Source organism: Macaca thibetana, chromosome 1 (assembly GCF_024542745.1).
Source record: "Macaca thibetana thibetana isolate TM-01 chromosome 1, ASM2454274v1, whole genome shotgun sequence".
Classification (NCBI taxonomy): domain Eukaryota; kingdom Metazoa; phylum Chordata; class Mammalia; order Primates; family Cercopithecidae; genus Macaca; species Macaca thibetana.
The window spans coordinates 120,221,966-120,240,614 of NC_065578.1; the positions used below are offsets into that span (position 1 = coordinate 120,221,966).

Here is an 18,649-nt window from a genome sequence, read left to right on the forward strand (position 1 = left end):
TCTTTCCTTTGTTCTGTCACCCTCTTCTTTTGTATGTTTCCTAGAAGAAGGAAAGTCTCTGTTGTAATCTTCCTTGTCATGCTATGGTCATTCTAAGCCTTTTGTCTGATCCACCAAGAAAAAAGAGAAAGATGTGCTACCCATTAAAAAAAGAAATCTACAGCTTTATTGAAGTATCCTTGATGTATGATAAATTGTACATATTCAAGGTGTATCATTTCATCTGTTTTGACATATACAGGTATATATACGTATATAGGTATATATATACACACACACACACACATATATATATCTCTCCATGAAACCACTGCCACAAACAAAGCAATGAACATGTCTATCATCCCCATGAGTTTCCTTATGCCCCTTTGGGTTGTTTTGAGACAGAGTCTTGCTCTGTTGCGTAGGCTGGAGCGCAGTGGCATGATCTCGGCTTTCTGCAACCTCCAGCTCCTGGGTTCAAGTGATGCTCACGCCTCAGCCTCCTGAGTAACTGGGATTTCAGGCTTGTGCTACCACACTCAGTAGAGACAGGGCATTTTAGTGGAGACAGGGTTTTTAGTAGAGACAGGGCTTTTTATTAGAGACAGAGTTCTGCCCTGTTGGCCAGGCTGGTCTCAAACCTCTGGCTTCAAGTTATTCACCCTGCTAAGCCTCCCAAAATGCTGGGATTACAAGTGTGAGCCACCATACCTGGCCGACTTCATGCCCCTTTGTAAGCCATCCCTCCTTCACTCTGCCCATTCCTTAAGCAACCATTGATCACCTTTTCTCACTATATGTTTGCTAACATTTTATATATTTTTTTTTACAGTCCATGATCTGCTGAAAATTTTTAATAATTGGATATGAATGGAAGCAGATGGTATGTACTCTTTTTTTTGCAGGGCAACAGCTTTTTTCACTTGCATTATTACTTTGAGATTTATCCATGTTGTGTGTATCAGGAATTGATTTCATTTTATTGCTGTGTAGTATTCAGTTCTGTGAATTTACTACAATTGGTGTATCCATTCACCATTTCAACACTGAGTTGTTTCCAGTTTTTGCTTATTGCAGATAAAACTGTTAGAAGCATTTGTATATACGTTTTTGTGTAGCACATGTTATCATTTCTCTTGGGTCAGTACCTAAGTTTGGAATGTCTAGTTTGTATGGTAAGTATATACTTACCTTTTTTTTTTTTTTTTTTTTGAGGCGGAGTCTTGCTCTGTGGCCCAGGCTGGAGTGCAGTGGCGCAATCTCGGCTCACTGCAAGCTCCACCTCCTGGGTTCATGCCAGTCTCCTTCCTGCCTCAGCCTGCCGAGTAGCTAGGACTACAGGCGCCCACCACCACACCCGGCTAATTTTTTGTATTTTTAGTAGAGATGGGGTTTCACCATGTTAGCCAGGATGGTCTCGATCTCCTGACCTCGTGATCCACCCATCTCGGCCTCCCAAAGTGCTGGGATCACAGATGTGAGCCACTGTGCCCGGCCACACTTTCAACGAACTGCCAAACTGTTTTACAAAGTAGTTGTACCATTTTACATTCCCACCAACAGCACATGAAAGCTCCACATTTTCCCAACATTTTGTATTTCATTTAACAGTCTTTTTCATTTTAACCATTCTAGTGGGTATGTAGTATTTTTTCACTGTTGCTTTGATTTGATTTGTATTTCCCCAATGACTAATGATGTTGAGCATCTTTTCATATGCTTATTTTGAGCTACCTATTTAAAAATGCTCCATTAATAATAGGGCTAGTTGGGCTGGGCGTGGTGGCTCACACCTATAATCCTAGCACTTTGGGAGGCTGAGGCAGGCAGATCACTTGAGGCCAGGAGTTTGAGACCAGCCTGGCCAACATGGTGAAACCCCATCTCTACTGAAAATACAAAACTTAGCCAGTCATGGTGGCGGGCACCTGTAACCCCAGCTACTCGGGAAGCTGAGGCAGGAGAATCACTTGAATCTAGGAGGTGGAGACTGCAGTGAGCCGAGATCACGCCTCTGCACTCTAGCCTGGGCAAGAGAGCGAGACTTGCCTCAAAAAAAAAAAAAGAAAAAAAGAAAAAAGAAAAAAAAGTAATAAGGCTAGCTCTAAGCCTAGGCGAAGGAAGAGTATTACATGACGGTTGTCATCAAAGAATTTCACCTACCAGTTGGCTGTGAAATTCTTCTAAATTTACTTGGAATTCCCACACCTGAGGGATAAAGTTACTCTTTTAAGAGAACCAATACAAACAGTAGTTCTTCAAAAGGATGTCTTGAGTTAAAATACCTATATTTTCTGTGAAGTGAAGAGATAGCCCTGGATATGTCTCTTCCCTCAATTTTTTTTTTCATTATAACACATTATTTTCTCCATTAGCTAAAGGTTATTTTGGAAAGCATAGAGACAGTGCTTTGAGGGAATGACATAATGGCTGTGGTCCTTAGAAGAGGTGGAGAGGAGGGACTAGAGGATAAAGAATTGCAGGAGAAATTTGAAATGGCAGACCAGATAGGACACCTTGTCTGGTAAGTACTGGCCAAAATTGTCCCTTGATATACAAAGGGGATTGGTTCTAGGACCACCCAAACCCTGCAGATACCAAAATCTGAGGACGCTTAAGTCCCTTCTATAAGATGGCATAGTATAGTATTTGCGTATAACCTATGCACATTCTCCCGTATACCGTTTTTGTTTTTTTTTTTTTTTTTTTTTTTTTTTTTTTTGGAGACAGAGTCTCACTCTGTTGCCCATGCTGAAATGGACTGGCTGACTCTCGTCTCACTGCAACCTCTGCCTCCTGGGTTCAAGTGATTCTCCTGCCTCAGCCTCCCAAGCAACTGAGACTACAGGCAAGCGCCACCACACCCAGATAATTTTTGTACTTTACTAGTAGAGACAGGGTTTCCCCATGTTGGCTAGGCTGATCTCGAACTCCTGGCCTCAAGAGATCTGCCCACCTCAGCCTCCCAAAGTGCTGGGATTACAGGCATGAGACACTGCGCCCAGCCCAGTATACTTTAAATATTCTCTAGATTGCTTGTAATGCCTAATACAATGTAAATACAATGTAAAAAGTTGTTGGCGGGCACGGTGGCTCACGCCTGTAATCCCAGCACTTTGGGAGGCTGAGGCGGGTGGAGCACCTGAGGTCAGGAGTTCAAGACCAGCCTGGCTAACATGGTGAAATCCCGTTTCTACTAAAAATACAAAAAATTAGCCCGGCATGGTGGCGTGCGCCTGTAATCCCAGCTACTTGGGAGGCTGACGCAGGAGAATCACTTGAACCTGGGAGGTGGAGATTGTAGTGAGCTGAGATCATGCCAATGCACTCCAGCTTGGGCAGCAAGAGCGAAACTCCATCTCAAAAAAAAAAAAAAATTTGTGACTACTGTATTTTTATTTGTATTTTTTTATTATTGTGTTGTTATTTATTTTTTTCCCCAAACATTTTCTTTTCTTTTTTTTTTTTTTTTTTGAGACGGAGTCTTGCTTTGTAGCCTAGGCTGGAGTGCAATGGCGTGATTTCGGCTCACTGTAACCTCCGCCTTCCAGTTTCAAGTGATTCTCCTGCCTCAGCCTCCTGCGTAGCTGGGATTACAGGTGCCTGCCACCACGCCCAACTAATTTTTGTATTTTTAGTAGAGACGGGGTTTCACCATGTTGGTCAGGCTGGTCTCAAACTCCTGACCTTGTGATTCACCTGCCTTAGCCTCCCAAAGTGCTGGGATTACAGGTGTGAGCCACCGTGCCCGGCCACTTCCCAAATACTTTCAATGCGTGGTTGGTTGAATCTGTGGATGCAGAATTAGTAGATACAAAGGGCCCTACTATAATATTTGTTCAGGGGAGTATTGTCAGGTGTCAGGGACTGAGAGGAGAGGTGGAAGATAATGGTGAGTACTTGATTAGGGCAGGGAGGACAGGCCCTCGGCTATGGAGTACCTGAGTGGGGAGGATGAGACCAGAAATGGGGAAGATATTAAATGTAAAAGTTACCTCCTTTATAATTTTGTTGAGAGCAGCATTGTTACTTTAGAGCACCCTCACCTAGAACAGCATCTCTTCTTAGTCTTTTTTCTACAAACTAGATTCCTTCAACTTTGGGCTTTCCCTCCTTTTCCAACTGTCTCTTTTTGGCTTTATATGAGGAGAGAATAGAAGAGAGTAGTTTGTTTTTGTTTTTGTTTTTGTTTTTTTTTGACAGTCTCACTCTGTTGCCCAGGCTGGAGTGTAGTGGCGTGGTCTCAGCTCACTGTAACCTCCGCCTCCTGGCCCTGGTTCAAGCAATTCTCGATTCTCATGCCTCTGCCTTTCGAGTAGCTGGGATTATGGGATTACAGACTTGGGCTATCATGCCTGGCTAATTTCTTGTATTTTTAGTAGAGATGGGGTTTTGCAGTGTTGCCCAGGCTGGTCTCAAACTCCTGGCCTCAAGTGATCCACCCACCGTGGCCTCCCAAAGAGCTGGGATTACAGGTGTCAGCCACTGTGCCCAGCCTCAAAGTCGCTTTTGTGGTGACATCGACCACCACAGCTCCCCTTTTAGAATCTTTACCAGCTCCACAACTAGAATGTTTAATAGCTCTCTGCTTCCTTGACAATATAGTATAGTAATTAAAAATTAAGTTTCTGGATCCAAATGGCATAGGTTCAGTTTCTGGCTCTGCCTTTGTTAACTGTGTGACTGGAGGCAAGTTCCATAATTTATTAGCCATGTGACTGGAGGCAAGTTTCCTTATATAAAAATAGAGATAAGAATACCACCTTCCTTAGAGAGCTATGAGAATTAAGTCGATATTTTAAAAGGGTTTAAAACATTGCCTGGCAGATTTTAAGCTTCAATAAGTGTTAGCTATTAATCAAATTTAAACCCCTTACCCCCTTTTTAAGGTGCTTCATAATCTGGCCTCTGCCCATCTAACCTCCTGTCCCATTACTCCTTGTCTACTGCATTTGAGTTTTGTTCATTTCCTCACTGAATCATGAATCTATGCATAACTCCAGATGGTTTTCGTTGCCTGGAAGATCGTTAACAATTTGAATCTTATGCAGTCTTCAAAGCTCACTTCAAATCCCATCTTCTCTGTTACCTTTTATTATTCTTATTACTTTAGTTCAAATCTACCATCTTCCTGTCTGAACACACCGTACTGTAGGATTTAGTGAATAATTACACACTCATCACTCTTTCATGTGAATGGTTTTGTCTCTCCAATAGCCTGTAAACTCCCTGAGATGGAAACAGTATCTGATACTTCCCAGCCCTCTTTCAGTGGAGTGAACACATTGCATTTACTCCATTTCAAGCATCTGTAAAGAGATTCAACATAGGCAACAGAGGACGGTGTGAAGAATTTGTAGCTTTAATAACAGATCAGTTAGGGGTAGGGATGATACTTCTGTCCTACCTGTGCCGTTCTTCCAAAGCAGAGACTCCCTTCACCTAAGAGCTAGACAACGCCCGCTTCATTTTTGAACCAAGAAAGCAGAACATACCTTACACACACATATTCATCAAATAGACTTCTTTCCCTAATTATTTCTTCTTCCTTTGAGTTTCTTATGGCTAATGATCATGTCTTCTGCTTTCAGCTCTTGCCTCTTAAAAATCTCAACCCTTAAGTCTTTACTGATTGTTAAAACCTTCATGACCTCTAAGCTTATAGGGTGAAATCTGCAGTAAATGGAAAGAACAATTTGTTTACTGTAAATGGGGCTGGAAAATTTGGCGAAGAGGTCTGGAATGCAGAAACCTTGCCCAGAATCCTTATTCTGTGATCATTTCAACCCTGGACTGCAGCCTCATCTGACTCTGGATAATGTCATTGTTTCATGTGTCTTCTGGGCCCTGCTTCCTTTAATGATTGTTTACATTCTTCTATGCCAATCTCTATCCCCAAATCATTTCCAAACTAGTAATAGGACTGATGGCTTCCTTACTGAATGCAAAGCCACAGAACAAAGAGCCCAGAAAGGAGTGGGGCTAGGAAGGTTGCTGAGGAAAGAGAAACCCCAGCATCTGAAGGGAAGAGATGCAGCTTCTCTAAGTCTGGCAGGAAAGCTCGGGCATCCTCCAGTGCTGCCTGAGCTGCCACAGTAAAGTTAGGATCACCAGAAATTAAAACATCAAAGACACAGGAATGGAAGTAAGCATCTTCCACTGGAAGCCCTTCCTTACACAGCCGTCTGGCAGTATCAATGGTTATAGCTCCCCGACGACTGCGCTCTGATCGAGAGAGTCGCTGACTTGGAGGGCACCCCCCAACACAGAGCTGCAGGTCCTGTTCAGCTGAGAAGGCCATGGCCACATCCTCTGCTACCTTGATGGAGAAGGAGAGCTGCCCAGCTGTCTGCCGAATGATTATAGTTGTGCCAATGTAGGCAGCTTGGATCTCCACGTGGTTCCCAGGGTTAGCAGTTTGAATCGACAAACTGGATCCCCCAGGTCGGTCACCTCCATTGACAGAACCATCTTCAAAGGCTGCAGGAAGATTATCCACCTCAGCCTGATAGACCTTCTGATCAATGCATTCCTGCATGTTCTTAAATATGATGGTGAGCTGTGAGGGCAAGAGGGAAAACAGTTCATTTTGGGTTCAGTGCATCTTCCCCCCAGTCAGACCTCATACATAGTTAGGGATCTGATCCAAGTAGAGATGCAGGACTATTATGGCCCTCAATCCTTGATTGCTTCTCCTATTTACCTTCCAGTATTACCTCATCCCTACTTAACCCCTCTCTCTACTTAACCTTGGCAACTTCCTAGGAGAGGGAAAAGTTTCCCTTCTGAAACTCCTCAGGTCTGCTGTCTTCAATGTCTCTTCAGTGTTTTCTGCATTTGAGTGAAATTCCCATCAAGGGGAAGTGATTTACAGCTCCAAGTGTTTGGTAGAAGGGAGTGATTCAAGATGAGGGAGAGGTTGAGGAAGAAAAGGGAATTAGGGAGCACTGCTGTTGACTAGTGGCGATGGGGGGGAATGGTGCCCGTGGAAGAATCTGATGAGGTAGATCGGAAGGAAGATTGAGTGCCTGACCTTCCGGGTAGCGGTAGCGTTGGCCCCCAACGCCATGGGGGAGCTGGTGGCTTGGACAAAGAGGAAGTCGTTATCCAGTAGAGGCCAAGCTCCTTGGACACGGCATGTGTGAAAATGGTGGTGGAAGCTGCGCACATGGGGGTCCCCGAAGGAAGCGCAATGCAAGAACCCCGGGGGACGACCATGCAGCCGGGAAAACCGGCCTTCATAGTCACAAGGGTCCGGGGCAGGGAGGCCGGAGCCTGCGCCTGGAAGGGCGGGGCCCCGGGGCGGGGGAGGGGCTGTAGGGCCCTGGCGCGAGCAGTTGTGCTGGATCATCAGGTCTTCGATGCCATGTACCGCCGAATGGAAGGCGAGGTCCCCACGGCAGGTGCGGGCGGTGCGCCGAGTGCAGAGCGCATAGGAGCGTAGGGCTCGACAGAGGCCGCCAGAGCCCACCCCTCCACCCCGGCCTCCTCCTCCTCCTCCTCGAAGTGCTCCTGATGAACCGCCACCTCTAAGGCTCAGAGTGGACGATACATACTCAGCATTGCAGCGGAGGATCTTGCATTGAGAATGAGCTAAAGACAGAAGGGAGAGGATTGTGAGACGGTCCTCAGACCTCTGCTCTATCGGAGTGTAGTTTGCTCATAACTCTTCCAAATCTCATCAGGGGATTCCAGTCTTCCTAAAACCTAACTAAGGGCCTTCCCCAGCCCCCAACCCCCTTGTCCCTAGTTCTCTCGGCTGTCTTACTAAAAATGTGTAAGCCCACCACATCTCTTCTGCCTGTCGACCAAGGGCTTCCCCAGTGGCCTTCCCCAAACTGAACGGGCAATAAAATATTCCTGTTTGAGAGCAGGGCGAGTGACCGGGACTCTCAGCGCACATCTCTCCTCACTCATTCAGGCTCACGTGCCCACCCTTACATAGCAGCCTACCCTCTAGATTTCCCCAAACCCTTCCCTGGCCCTTCCTTACCATGTCCACAGAGGAGCAGCAGGAGAGTGAGAGTGCTTAGAGTTGGGGGACTGCCATGGGAGGACCTGGGACTAGGGGACTGGCCTTGCTCCCCCATACCTATCCAGCCAGGTTCCCCAGGCGCCGGTTCTTCCCAGCTGATGACCCTCCTACCTAGTGAATTTTGACCGGAAGCCCTGTAAGTGACTGAAAAAAGAAATTTGGCTGGACATGGAGAGAGAGAGAAGAGTTGAAGATTGGTCAGGATAATGTGAAGCGAATCTGGGGAGATCAAGAAAAGGATGAGCAGATTGGAATTTGGGGAGATTGGGGCTCCTCAAACTGTAAGTGTGGCAGTGAAGTCTCTTTGCCCTGTTCCTGTGGCCACTTTTAGGGCCCTTGTGCAATACCCCTAGGTGGGGGTGGAGGGAAGGTTGAATGAACTCAAGGGGCCAGAGTCCACTATATTGCTCCATCCTGAGCTACCAAACAGCAGATATGTCAAAGATGGAGGAATCATGGGGATAGATCAGATACCAGTAATCCTAGTGGGTACCCTAATAAAATTAGGACCTGAAAATATTTCAGAAACATACTTCTTACTTGTCCCTTTCCATTAGGAGGAGATGCCTTCTAGGAGTCGTACATTTCTTTGCCTCCTTTGTGTCAGAAGAACACAAGAAGGAGTAAGGGTGGCATACCCATCCCCTCTAGAACATCAGTATTCAAACGAAAAGGGAACTGATCTCTTTTCATCAGCTCTAGCGAGCTGCAATTTTAATCTCCCCCTCTCATGGAATAATGGGATGCAAACCAAACATGCAAATCAATATTTGTTTTTTCTAAGTCAACAGTTCTTGTATTTTCCCAAATTTCACTGAAGAACCACTTTCCATTAATCTCTCCCTTTCAAATTCTGAAGTTCTCAGTTTTTTTTATGAGGACAGGAGTTGGGGAGGGGCTAAATTCCTCCTGCCTAACTCCCCTGTCTTATGGGTAAGGATATGATTGGGAGAAGAGTCCTGTGAGAGGGAGAATAGAATGGAGGGACTAGAGTTGTGGGGAGAAATAATTTAAAGGAGCAGCCCCCACCCTTGGAATCTCAATGTGAAGGGCATTGCTAAGTGGGGGCAGGATAGGAGGGTGTCAGTGAGGTCTGAGAGGTCATATTTGGCCTTGGTAAGAAAACTACGGAATAGCGGACGTAGGGAATTCCTTCTAAAACTTCATCAGAAGTCTTGAGGTAATAAGGTAAAGAGAGGGCTAAGACTGCCAGAGGAGAGACAGAGAATTAAACTTCAAATAACTAGAGGCCAGAGGCCAGAAAGAAGACAGAAAGAGAAATGGAGATTGGGGCACCTTGGTAGGGAGAGATCCCAGCATTTGGACGAGAGACATCCAAGTAGATGTTTGTAATTTTATAAAAGTCTAACTTCAATATAAAAGCTTATTAAAGGAATTGCAATTTCATTTTGACTTACTGTTTCCAGAGGTCAAACATTACTCTGCTATCCAATTCTCCAGCCATGATTCCCTACTCTGTGGGTCAGCTCCAGCCAGGGGGTCCTCCGTCTCTTTCTCCATGTCTCCCCCAGGTCCCCAGGCCGGCTGCTGTCTCACTGAGGTCAGGGAGCCAGAGAAGGTTTGGTGTAGGGGGAAGGGGGAAGTATATGGCTGGCCAGAGTACTGGACAGCTGAGCAGGGAGGGAGGTGGCTACTGAGTTGACGGTTTTAAAAATAGCTGAGTCCAAAATTCCAGGAACGTTGGTGGGGGTAGGGTGTGGGAGTTGGGGGAGTGGGGAGGGTTGCAGGATTAGAAAGAATATGGAGTATTGGGTGCCAAGTCAGGGAGGGAGGAGAGAAATATGACAGACAAGTCGAATATCCAATTCCAGCTTGTGTGACTCTGGTCACTGCCTACTCCAGGCAGCCCTCCAGCATTTTTAGTAACGATGAGCTCCTGGCCTTTAAAAATTATAGTGGGCAGTTGGATACCTTTCATTTACCATCTTCATCCCTGCTATGCTGAATATTACATTTAGGTACTACAGATAGTATCTAGGAGGTAGCTGACTTTAAATAAGATCCATAGCAGAAGTAGTTCACAGCCCCTCCCCTATCTTTGCAGAGTATTTCAGAAGGACGAAAAAAGCCAGCTGTCCAGAGAAGAAATCTGAGCTATGAGTTGCTTAGGATGAGGGTTTGTTCAGTCTATCCAGCTCAGATCCTTGCAGCTGTCTATCCTCCTACCTACTCCATTTTCATTACTTTAGTTTGGACAGCAATTCCTCTTCCTCTCCCTCATCAATACACAAAAAATAAAGGCTCCTGAGTTGCTTAGAGAGAAGGTTAACAAAGGCAAAGAGGTGAAGAAAGAATGGAAATAGAATTTTTCGAAAGAAAGAAAGACTTGGAGAAATAGAAAAAGATTCAAAGAGATACATTTTTCCTTCCTTCCTTCCTTCCTTCCTTCCTTCCTTCCTTCCTTCCTTCCTTCCTTCCTTCCTTCCTTCCTCCCTCCCTCCCTCCCTCCCCTCCCTCTCTCCCTCCCTCCCTGCCTTCCTCCCTCCTTCTCTCCCTCTTTTCTTTTCTTTTCTCTTTCTTTCGATGAGGTCTTACTATGTTGACCAGGCTGGTCTTGAACTTCTGGCCTCAATCAGTCCTTCCATCTCAGCCTCTCAGAGTGCTGGGATTACAAGTATGAACCACCATGCCTAGCCTCAGACAGATACTTTTGTGGAATAACATAATCTTGTGACTAAAAATATTGCAAAATCTCAGCACTTTGGGAGCTGAGGCAGGAGGGTCACTTGAGCCCAGGAGTTTGAGGCTGAAGTGAGCTGTGATAGCGCCATTGCATTCCAGCCTGGGCAACAGAGTGAGACCCGCCCCCCATCCCCCTTAAAAAAGAAAAGAGATAGGCTGGGCGCGGTGGCTCATGCCTGTAATCCCAGCGCTTTGGGAGGCCGAGGCGAGCGGATCACAAGGTCAGGAGATCGAGACCATCCTGGCTAACACGGTGAAGCCCCCGTCTCTACCAAAAATACAAAAAATTAGCTGGGCATGGTGGCAGATGCCTGTAGTCCCAGCTACTCTGGAGGCTGAGGCAGGAGAATGGCATGAACCCGGGAGGTGGAGCTTGCAGTGAGCCGAGATCGTGCCACTGCACTCCAGCCTGGGCAACAAGCGAGACTCCATCTCAACAAATAAAAATAAAAAATAAAAAAAAGAGATATTGCAACCAAGGGATTTAGCCATGTCATGTTTTTGCAGCCATAGGCGTATCTGAGATCATCATCTTTTAGTACTTGCCAAGTGAAATTAACACAAGGACCAATTCCAAATAGGGTCACTGTATTAGGGTTCTCTAGAGGGACAGAACTAATAGGATATATATCTATATATCTATATAGAGATCTATGTCTATATCCATATCTATCTAGCCATCTAGACTGGTCATCACCAGTCTCCTTTCTGTCTCTCTAGATTTATTAATATCTATATAGACATGGATATCTATATAGGTAGACATATATAAAGGGGAATTTATTAAGTATTAACTTACACGAGCACAGGGTCCCACAGTGGGCTGTCTGCAAGCTTGAGGAGCAAGGAGAGCCAGTCTCAGTCTCAAAATTGAAGAACTTGGAGTCTGATGTTCAAGGGCAGGAAGCATCCAGCATGGGAGAAAGATGTAGGCTGGAAGGCTAGGCCAGTCTCTCATATTTTTCTGCCTGCTTTTTATTCTAGCTGGGCTGGCAGTAGATTAGATTGTGCTCACCCAGATTAAGGGTAGATCTGCCTTTCCTAGCCTACTGACTCAAATGTTAATTTCTTTTGGCAACACCCTCACAGACACACCCAGGATCAATACTTTGTATCCTTCAATCCAATCAAATTGACGCTCAGTATTAACCATCATAGTCACTAAGCCATCTTTACCAGTTGGCTCTATTTTAATACAGAATCTAGAGGCCCACATAGCACTCTTCTCAGGATGCTTCTAACCAAACTATTCAAGTGACTTTAAAACATAGTAATTTTGACTATGACAGCCCAAGTGAAATATACTATGATGCTGAAAAAGAAATGCAAAAATATTTTTAAATAGTCATATTATGGTGATAGTGTTGGTATTGTTATTCTGAGATTATTTTAGGTATATCATGAGATAAAACAAATGATTAATAATGTTGGTGTCTCTGAGAACCAGAATTTTTGGTGTGGAATAAAGAGATACATATTTATGATTGATGAAGTTAAGAGAAAACTCTGTAATTCTGAATTTAAATTGCAAATATAACTCTGAGCTCATGGTGCATTTTATCCTTAATATTTTCCTAGCTTTATCCTGAAAAGGCCTGGAAACAATGATCCAGTAAAAATAAACACCTCTAGTATTCAAATTGTGCTATGTAAATACCATTTCCTGTTAAAAGGAACCAACCAACAACTCCTTGGGTAAGTGGCTGATTTCAGGTTTGGGGCAGGTATTGTCCAAGATAGTCAAGGAAGCTTTCAAAGAGTGTTAGGATTGTAACAAAAGAACTTAGGAGCCAACTAGAGTAGTTCCCACTGGCCAAAGATGGGACAATTTAAGTATCAAAATGGATACTATCTGCAATGGATTGAAATTCATAAAATATGCTTAAATCCATGAATTCACAATGATACTTAAAAACACAATGATACGGCCGGGCGCGGTGGCCCAAGCCTGTAATCCCAGCACTTTGGGAGGCCGAGACGGGCGGATCACGAGGTCAGGAGATCGAGACCATCCTGGCTAACACGGTGAAACCCCGTCTCTACTAAAAATTACAAAAAACTAGCCGGGTGAGGTGGCGGGTGCCTGTAGTCTCAGCTACTCGGGAGGCTGAGGCAGGAGAATGGCGTGAACCCGGGAGGCGGAGCTTGCAGTGAGCCGAGATCTGGCCACTGCACTCCAGCCTGGGTGACAGACAAGACTCCGCCTCAAAAAAAAAAAAAAAAAAAAAAAAACACAATGATACTTAAAAATCATTGGTCATTGTTGGAGAATGCTGGCAGATCAACTCATTATTTTAAAAACTGCTGGTAACTGGAAAGAATCAAGTGTTTATCCTGGTTTTCTTATGGGAACTGTATCTTAAGATGAGGGGGATATTTCTCTTTATAGAAGCATTCCAGTAAATAAATTAAGAAGGGATAATATAATTAGAATATCAGCATCTTGTAACTCCAAATGAATTAATATATCTAGGCAATGGTCAACAATGACTGTGGCAGGACACAGTGGTTCATACGTGTAATCCCAGCATTTTGGGAGGCTGAGGTGGGAGGATTGCTTAAGCCCAGGAGTTCAAAACCAGTCTGGACAACATAGTAAGAGACCATCTCTATATAAACAAAAAAAAATGGCTGTTATTCATCATAAAAACGGAGATAAACATGTTTTCCTGATCATAGAGTATATAACTCCACCTTGCATGAAGTAGCCATACCAAAAACAAACAAGCAAACTTCAGTCTGAATCTGATTAGAGCCAACTACTAATTTACAGGAAATACAGGAGACATTAAATGGTACCTCAAAGGTGCAAATTCAGACTTTGCGAATACTCTACAGGACAAATGACCTGGGTTCGTTCATTCTTTTCTTTTTCTTTTTGTTTTTCTTTTGAGACAGGGTCTCCCTCTGTCACCCAGGCTGGGGTGCAGTGGTACGATCTCGGCTCACTGCAACCTCTGCCACCTGGGTTCAAATGATTCTTATGCCTCAGCCACCTGGGTAGCTGGGATTACAGGCATGCGCCACCATGCTCAGCTAATTTTGTATTTTTAGTAGAGATGGGGTTTTGCCATGTTGGCCCAGACGGGTCTCGAACTCGCGGGCTCAAGTGATCCACCCAGCTCGGCCTCCCAAAGTGCTGGGATTACAGCATGAGCCACTGCGCCCGGCCAATATGTTCTTATATAAATATGTATATATTACATATACACACACAAATATATATATATATATATTCTTCACATAGTTAATTGATATTGGAGAAATTTGACCATTATCTTTGTCAGAGCTCATTAACTAAACACCACTGGAAACAAATCTGTAGTCAAAAAAGTTAAATCTACTGGCTTGCTGTAGCAAGGGAGAGAATGCCCCAAAGGAATTATGGGACTGTTTCCCTAAGGGGAGGTTAAAAGGAACCTCTTATAGAGTTTCAGCTTCTGTTGGATATTTCTGAACTAGAGTTTAGAATATTGAGGGCTGATTTTATTTTTTGTTTGTTTGTTTTTTCCTGGTCTCTAAAACTCTGAGTGAGGACTAATTTGGGATTGAATATTAAGAAGTGGAGGCATTTCAGTGATTGGGTGTCTAAATGATTCTTATATAGGAAGCAAGAGGATTATAACCCAAATTGGTAAAGAGAAAAAAAGCATTAGTTACTCATGTTAGTCTGAAGAGGGGATTATTTGGTCATTTTTGTGGTAGCAGAGTGGTGTGTTGTGCCTATTTTGTTGAGAACACAGCTGTGGTGTGGCTCTGATAAGTCAACATATAATAATTGCCAACCTAGACTTCCATACTCAGCTAAAATATTATTCCAGAATTAAAAATAAGTAAAACGGCCGGGCGCGGTGGCTCAAGCCTGTAATCCCAGCACTTTGGGAGGCCGAGACGGGCGGATCATGAGCTCAGGAGATCGAGACCATCCTGGCTAACACGGTGAAACCCCGTCTCTACTAAAAAATACAAAAAACTAGCCGGGCGAAGTGGCGGATGCCTGTAGTCCCAGCTACTCGGGAGGCTGAGGCAGGAGATGGCATGAACCCGAGAGGAGGAGCTTGCAGTGAGCTGAGATCGCGCCACGGCACTCCAGCCTGGGTGACAGAGCAAGACTCCGTCTCAAAAAAAAAAAAATAAGTAAAACATTTTCAAGCACACCAAAACCTGAAGGAATTTACCAAACAAAGGTTTTTTTTTTTTTTTTTTTTTTTTTTTCCTTTGAGACAGAGTCTTACTCTGTCACCCAGGCTGGAGTGCAGTGGTGTGATCTCAGCTCACTGCAACCTCCACCTCCTGGGCTCAAGGGATCCTCCCACCTCAGCCTCCCAAGTAGTTGGGACCACAGGTATGCATGACCAGGCCAGGCTATTGTTTGTATTTTTAGTAATGATGGGGTTTCACCATGTTGGCCAGGCTGGTCTCAAACTCCTGACCTCAAGTGATCTGCCGCCTCAGCCTTCCAAAGTGTTGGGATCATAGGTGTGAGCCACTGCACTTGGCTGATGTTGTCAACTATTTTTTAGTCATTCTGATAGGTGTGTAATGATATCTAATTTTGGTTTTAATTTGTATTTCTCTCATGGCTAATGATGTAGAAAATATTTTTATGAGCTTACTTGCCATCTGTATATCGTGTTTGATGAGATGTCCCTTCATGAATTTTTGCTTGTTTTAGCATTTTCTCATTGGATTTTTTTAACTGTTGACTTTTGAGAGTTCTTTATACATTCTAGGTAATAGTCCTTTGTTGGGTATGTGGTTTGCAGATATTTTTCTTTTAGTTGGTAGCTTGTCTTTTCATCCTTTTAACAGGGTCTTTTGCAGAGCTTAATTTTAATGAAATCTAAAATTTCAGTTTTTCCTTTTATAGACTATGCTTTTGGTGTTAAGTCTTTGTATACCCTAGATCATGCAGCTTTTCTCCTATGTTTTCTTCTAAAGATTTTACATTTCGCATTTAAGTTGGTGATCCATTTTGAGTTAGTTTTGGTATAAGATATTAAGGTATGAAACTTAGGTTGAGGTTTTGTGTTTTTTTTTTGTCGGTTTTTTTCCCCTATGGATGTCCAGTTTATTCAACAATATATGTTGAAAAAGCTCTTTCTGCCTTTGAATGCTTTTGTACCTTAAAAAAAAAAAAAAAAGCAGTTGGAGGCCAGGTATGGTGGCTCATGTTTACAGTCCTAGCACTTTGTGAGGCCAAAGCAGGAGGATCACTTGAGGCAGGGAGACCAGACTGGACAACATAGTGAGACCCCTGTCTCTATAAAATATTTAAAAATTTGCTGGGCTCAGTGGCTCACACCTGTAATCCCAACACTTTGGGAGGCTGAGACAGTCAGATCACCTGAGGTCAGGAGTTTGAGACCAGCCTGGCCAACATGGCCCAACCCAGTCCCTACTAAAAATACAAAAGTTAGCCGGGCCTGATGGCATGCGCGTGTAATCCCAGCTACTCAGGAGGCTGAGTCAGGAGAATTGCTTGAACCTGGGAGGCAGAGGTTACCATGAGCTGAGATCGCGCCATTGCACTCCAGCCTGGGCGATAGGAGCAAAACTCCATTTCAGGAAAATAATAAATAAATTAGCCTGCTATGCTGAGACAGGAGGATTGCTTGAGTCCAGGAGTTCGAGGCTGCAGTGAACTATGATTGCACCATTGCACTCCAGCATGGGCAACAGAGTGAGCCCCTGTCTCAAAAAAAAAAAAAAAAAAAAAAAAAAAAAAAAAAGAAGAAAAATTAGTTGGGTATATTTGTGTGGGTCTACTACTGGGTTTTCTATATTGTTTCATTGATCTGTATATTTAGCCGTCTGCCAATACCACACAGTCTTTAATTCATGTAATTCTTTTTCTCTTCTTTTTCTTTTCTTTTATCTGTTTTTTTGAGACAGCCTCGCTCTGTTGCCCAGGCTGGAGTTCAGTGGCATGATCTCAACTCACTGCAACCTCCGTGCCTGGGGCTCAGTTGATTCTCCTGCCTCAGCCTGCCTAGTAAGCTGGGATTACAGGCACACACCACCACGCCTGGCTAATTTTTGTATTTTTAGTAGAAACGAGGTTTCGCCATATTGGCCAGGCTGGTCTCGAACTCCTGACCTCAACTGATCTGCCTGCCTCAGCCTCCCAAAGTGCTGGGATTACAGGTGTGAGCCACCGCCCGGTCTCATTTAATTCTTTGTAAAAATTGTTTTAGCTATGTCCCGTTCTTTGCCTTTGATAAAACTTTTAGAATAATCTATTCTTTTTTTTTTTTTTTTTTTTTTTTTTTTTTTTGACGGAGTCTTGCTCTGTTGCCCAGGCTGGAGTGCAGTGGTGCGATCTCGGCTCACTGCAAGCTCCCCCTCCTGGGTTCACGCCATTCTCCTGCCACAGCCTCCCGAGTAGCTGGGACTACAGGCGCCCGCCACCACGCCCAGCTAATTTTTTGTATTTTTATTTTATTTATTTTTTTGAGACGGAGTCCCGCTCTGTCGCCCAGGCTGGAGTGCAGTGGCCAGATCTCAGCTCACTGCAAGCTCCGCCTCCCGGGTTCACGCCATTCTCCTGCCTCAGCCTCCCGAGTAGCTGGGACTACAGGCGCCCGCCACCTCGCCCGGCTAGTTTTTTGTATTTTTTAGTAGAGACAGGGTTTCACCGTGTTAGCCAGGATGGTCTCGATCTCCTGACCTCGTGATCCGCCCATCTCGGCCTCCCAAAGTGCTGGGATTACAGGCTTGAGCCACCGCGCCCGGCCATTTTTTGTATTTTTAATAGAGACAGGGTTTCACAGTGTTCGCCAGGATGGTCTCTATCTCCTGACCTCGTGATCCTCCCGCCTCCACCTCCCAAAGTGCTGGGATTACAGGCATAAGCCACCGCGCCCGGTCTCTTGTCTTAAAGTTACAGATTTTTAAAACAAGGTGGTGGCTCATGCTGTAATCCCAGCACTTTGGGAGGCCGAGTTGGGTGGATCGCCTGAGCTCCGGAGTTCAAGACCAGCCTGGGCAACATGGTGAAATCTTGTCTCTACCAAAAATACAAAAAAAAATTAGCTGGGTGTGATGGCATGCGCCTGTGGTCCCAGCTACTCTGGAGACTGAGCGGGGAGGATCGCTTGAGCCTGGGCAGTAGAGACTGTGGTGAGCTGAGATCTCGCCACTGCACTCCACCTGGGTGACAGAGTGAAACCTCATCTCAAAAGAAATAATAATGATAATAATAATAATAATAATCTTGTCTGTATCTGTAGAAAATCCTGCTAGGATTTTCCCTTTTTTTTTGTTTTGTTTTGTTTTGTTTTGTTTAGACAGAGTTTAACTCACTCAGTGTTGCCCAGGCTAGAGTGCAGTAGCATGATCTCAGCTCACTGCAACCTCCACCTCCCAGCCGCCCGCCTCGGCCTCCCAAAGTGCTAGGATTACAGATATGAGCCACCGCACCTGGCCCCCTTCATTATTTTTTTATTGTGGTAAAATACAACATAAAGTTCACAATTTTAAGTATTTTAATGTGTACAATTCAGTGGCGCTTAGTACTTTGAAAATTTTGTCTGCTGGGCGCGGTGGCTCATGGCTGTAATCCCAGCACGTTGGGAGGCTGAGGCAGGCGGATCCCCTGAGATCAGGAGTTCAAGACCAGCCTGGCCAACATAGCAAAACCTCATCTCTACTAAGAATATGAAAAATTAGCCGGGTGTGGTGGCGTGTGCCTGTAATTCCAGCTATTCGGGAGGCTGAGGCAGGAGAATCACTTGAACCCAGGAGGCGGAGGTTGCAGGAGGCAGAGTTTGCAGTGAGCTGAGATCGTGCCACTGCACTCCAGGCTGGGTGACAAGAGCGAGACTCTGTCTCAAAAAAAAAGAAAAAGAAAAAAAAAAAGACAGAAAGAAAAGAAAATGTTGTGCAACCATCAAACCATCACCTCTCTCTAGTTCCATAACATTTTCA

The 18,649-nt window shown here is 44.6% G+C and overlaps 2 protein-coding genes and 1 pseudogene across 4 annotated transcripts in view; all 3 read right to left on the minus strand.

Annotated features, from left to right (window-relative positions):
- LOC126931509 (neuroblastoma breakpoint family member 3-like) overlaps positions 1–18,649 on the minus strand; it is an 833,099-nt pseudogene that overhangs the window by 545,228 nt on the left and 269,222 nt on the right. The window lies entirely within an intron of this gene.
- The window catches only part of RBM8A (RNA binding motif protein 8A), a 165,504-nt gene that overhangs the window by 86,284 nt on the left and 60,571 nt on the right, over positions 1–18,649 (minus strand). The gene's annotated exons all lie outside the window — the stretch shown is intronic.
- On the minus strand, positions 5,325–9,698 carry HJV (hemojuvelin BMP co-receptor). 2 transcript variants are annotated; one of them, XM_050750650.1, is made up of 4 exons: positions 9,436–9,698; positions 7,976–8,161; positions 7,016–7,575; positions 5,325–6,541 (listed from the first exon to the last, which is right to left on the minus strand). In XM_050750650.1, the coding sequence occupies exons 2-4, from the start codon at positions 8,070–8,072 to the stop codon at positions 5,918–5,920; spliced, it is 1,281 nt and encodes a 426-aa protein (XP_050606607.1). In that variant the 5' UTR covers positions 8,073–8,161; positions 9,436–9,698; the 3' UTR covers positions 5,325–5,917. The 2 variants fall into 2 exon arrangements, with proteins under 2 accessions (XP_050606607.1, XP_050606597.1); XM_050750640.1 differs by having other exon boundaries at positions 7,976–8,179; positions 9,436–9,669.

Excerpts from the sequence above, each read along its gene's own strand:
- HJV (XM_050750650.1), bottom strand. The coding sequence starts at position 8,072 with ATGGGGGAGCAAGGCCAGTCCCCTAGTCCCAGGTCCTCCCATGGCAGT. Across the intron at positions 7,576-7,975 it reads GCTGCTCCTCTGTGGACATG|CTCATTCTCAATGCAAGATC; the intron begins GTAAGGAAGGGC and ends TTCTGTCTTTAG. Across the intron at positions 6,542-7,015 it reads ACGCTACCGCTACCCGGAAG|CTCACCATCATATTTAAGAA; the intron begins GTCAGGCACTCA and ends TTGCCCTCACAG.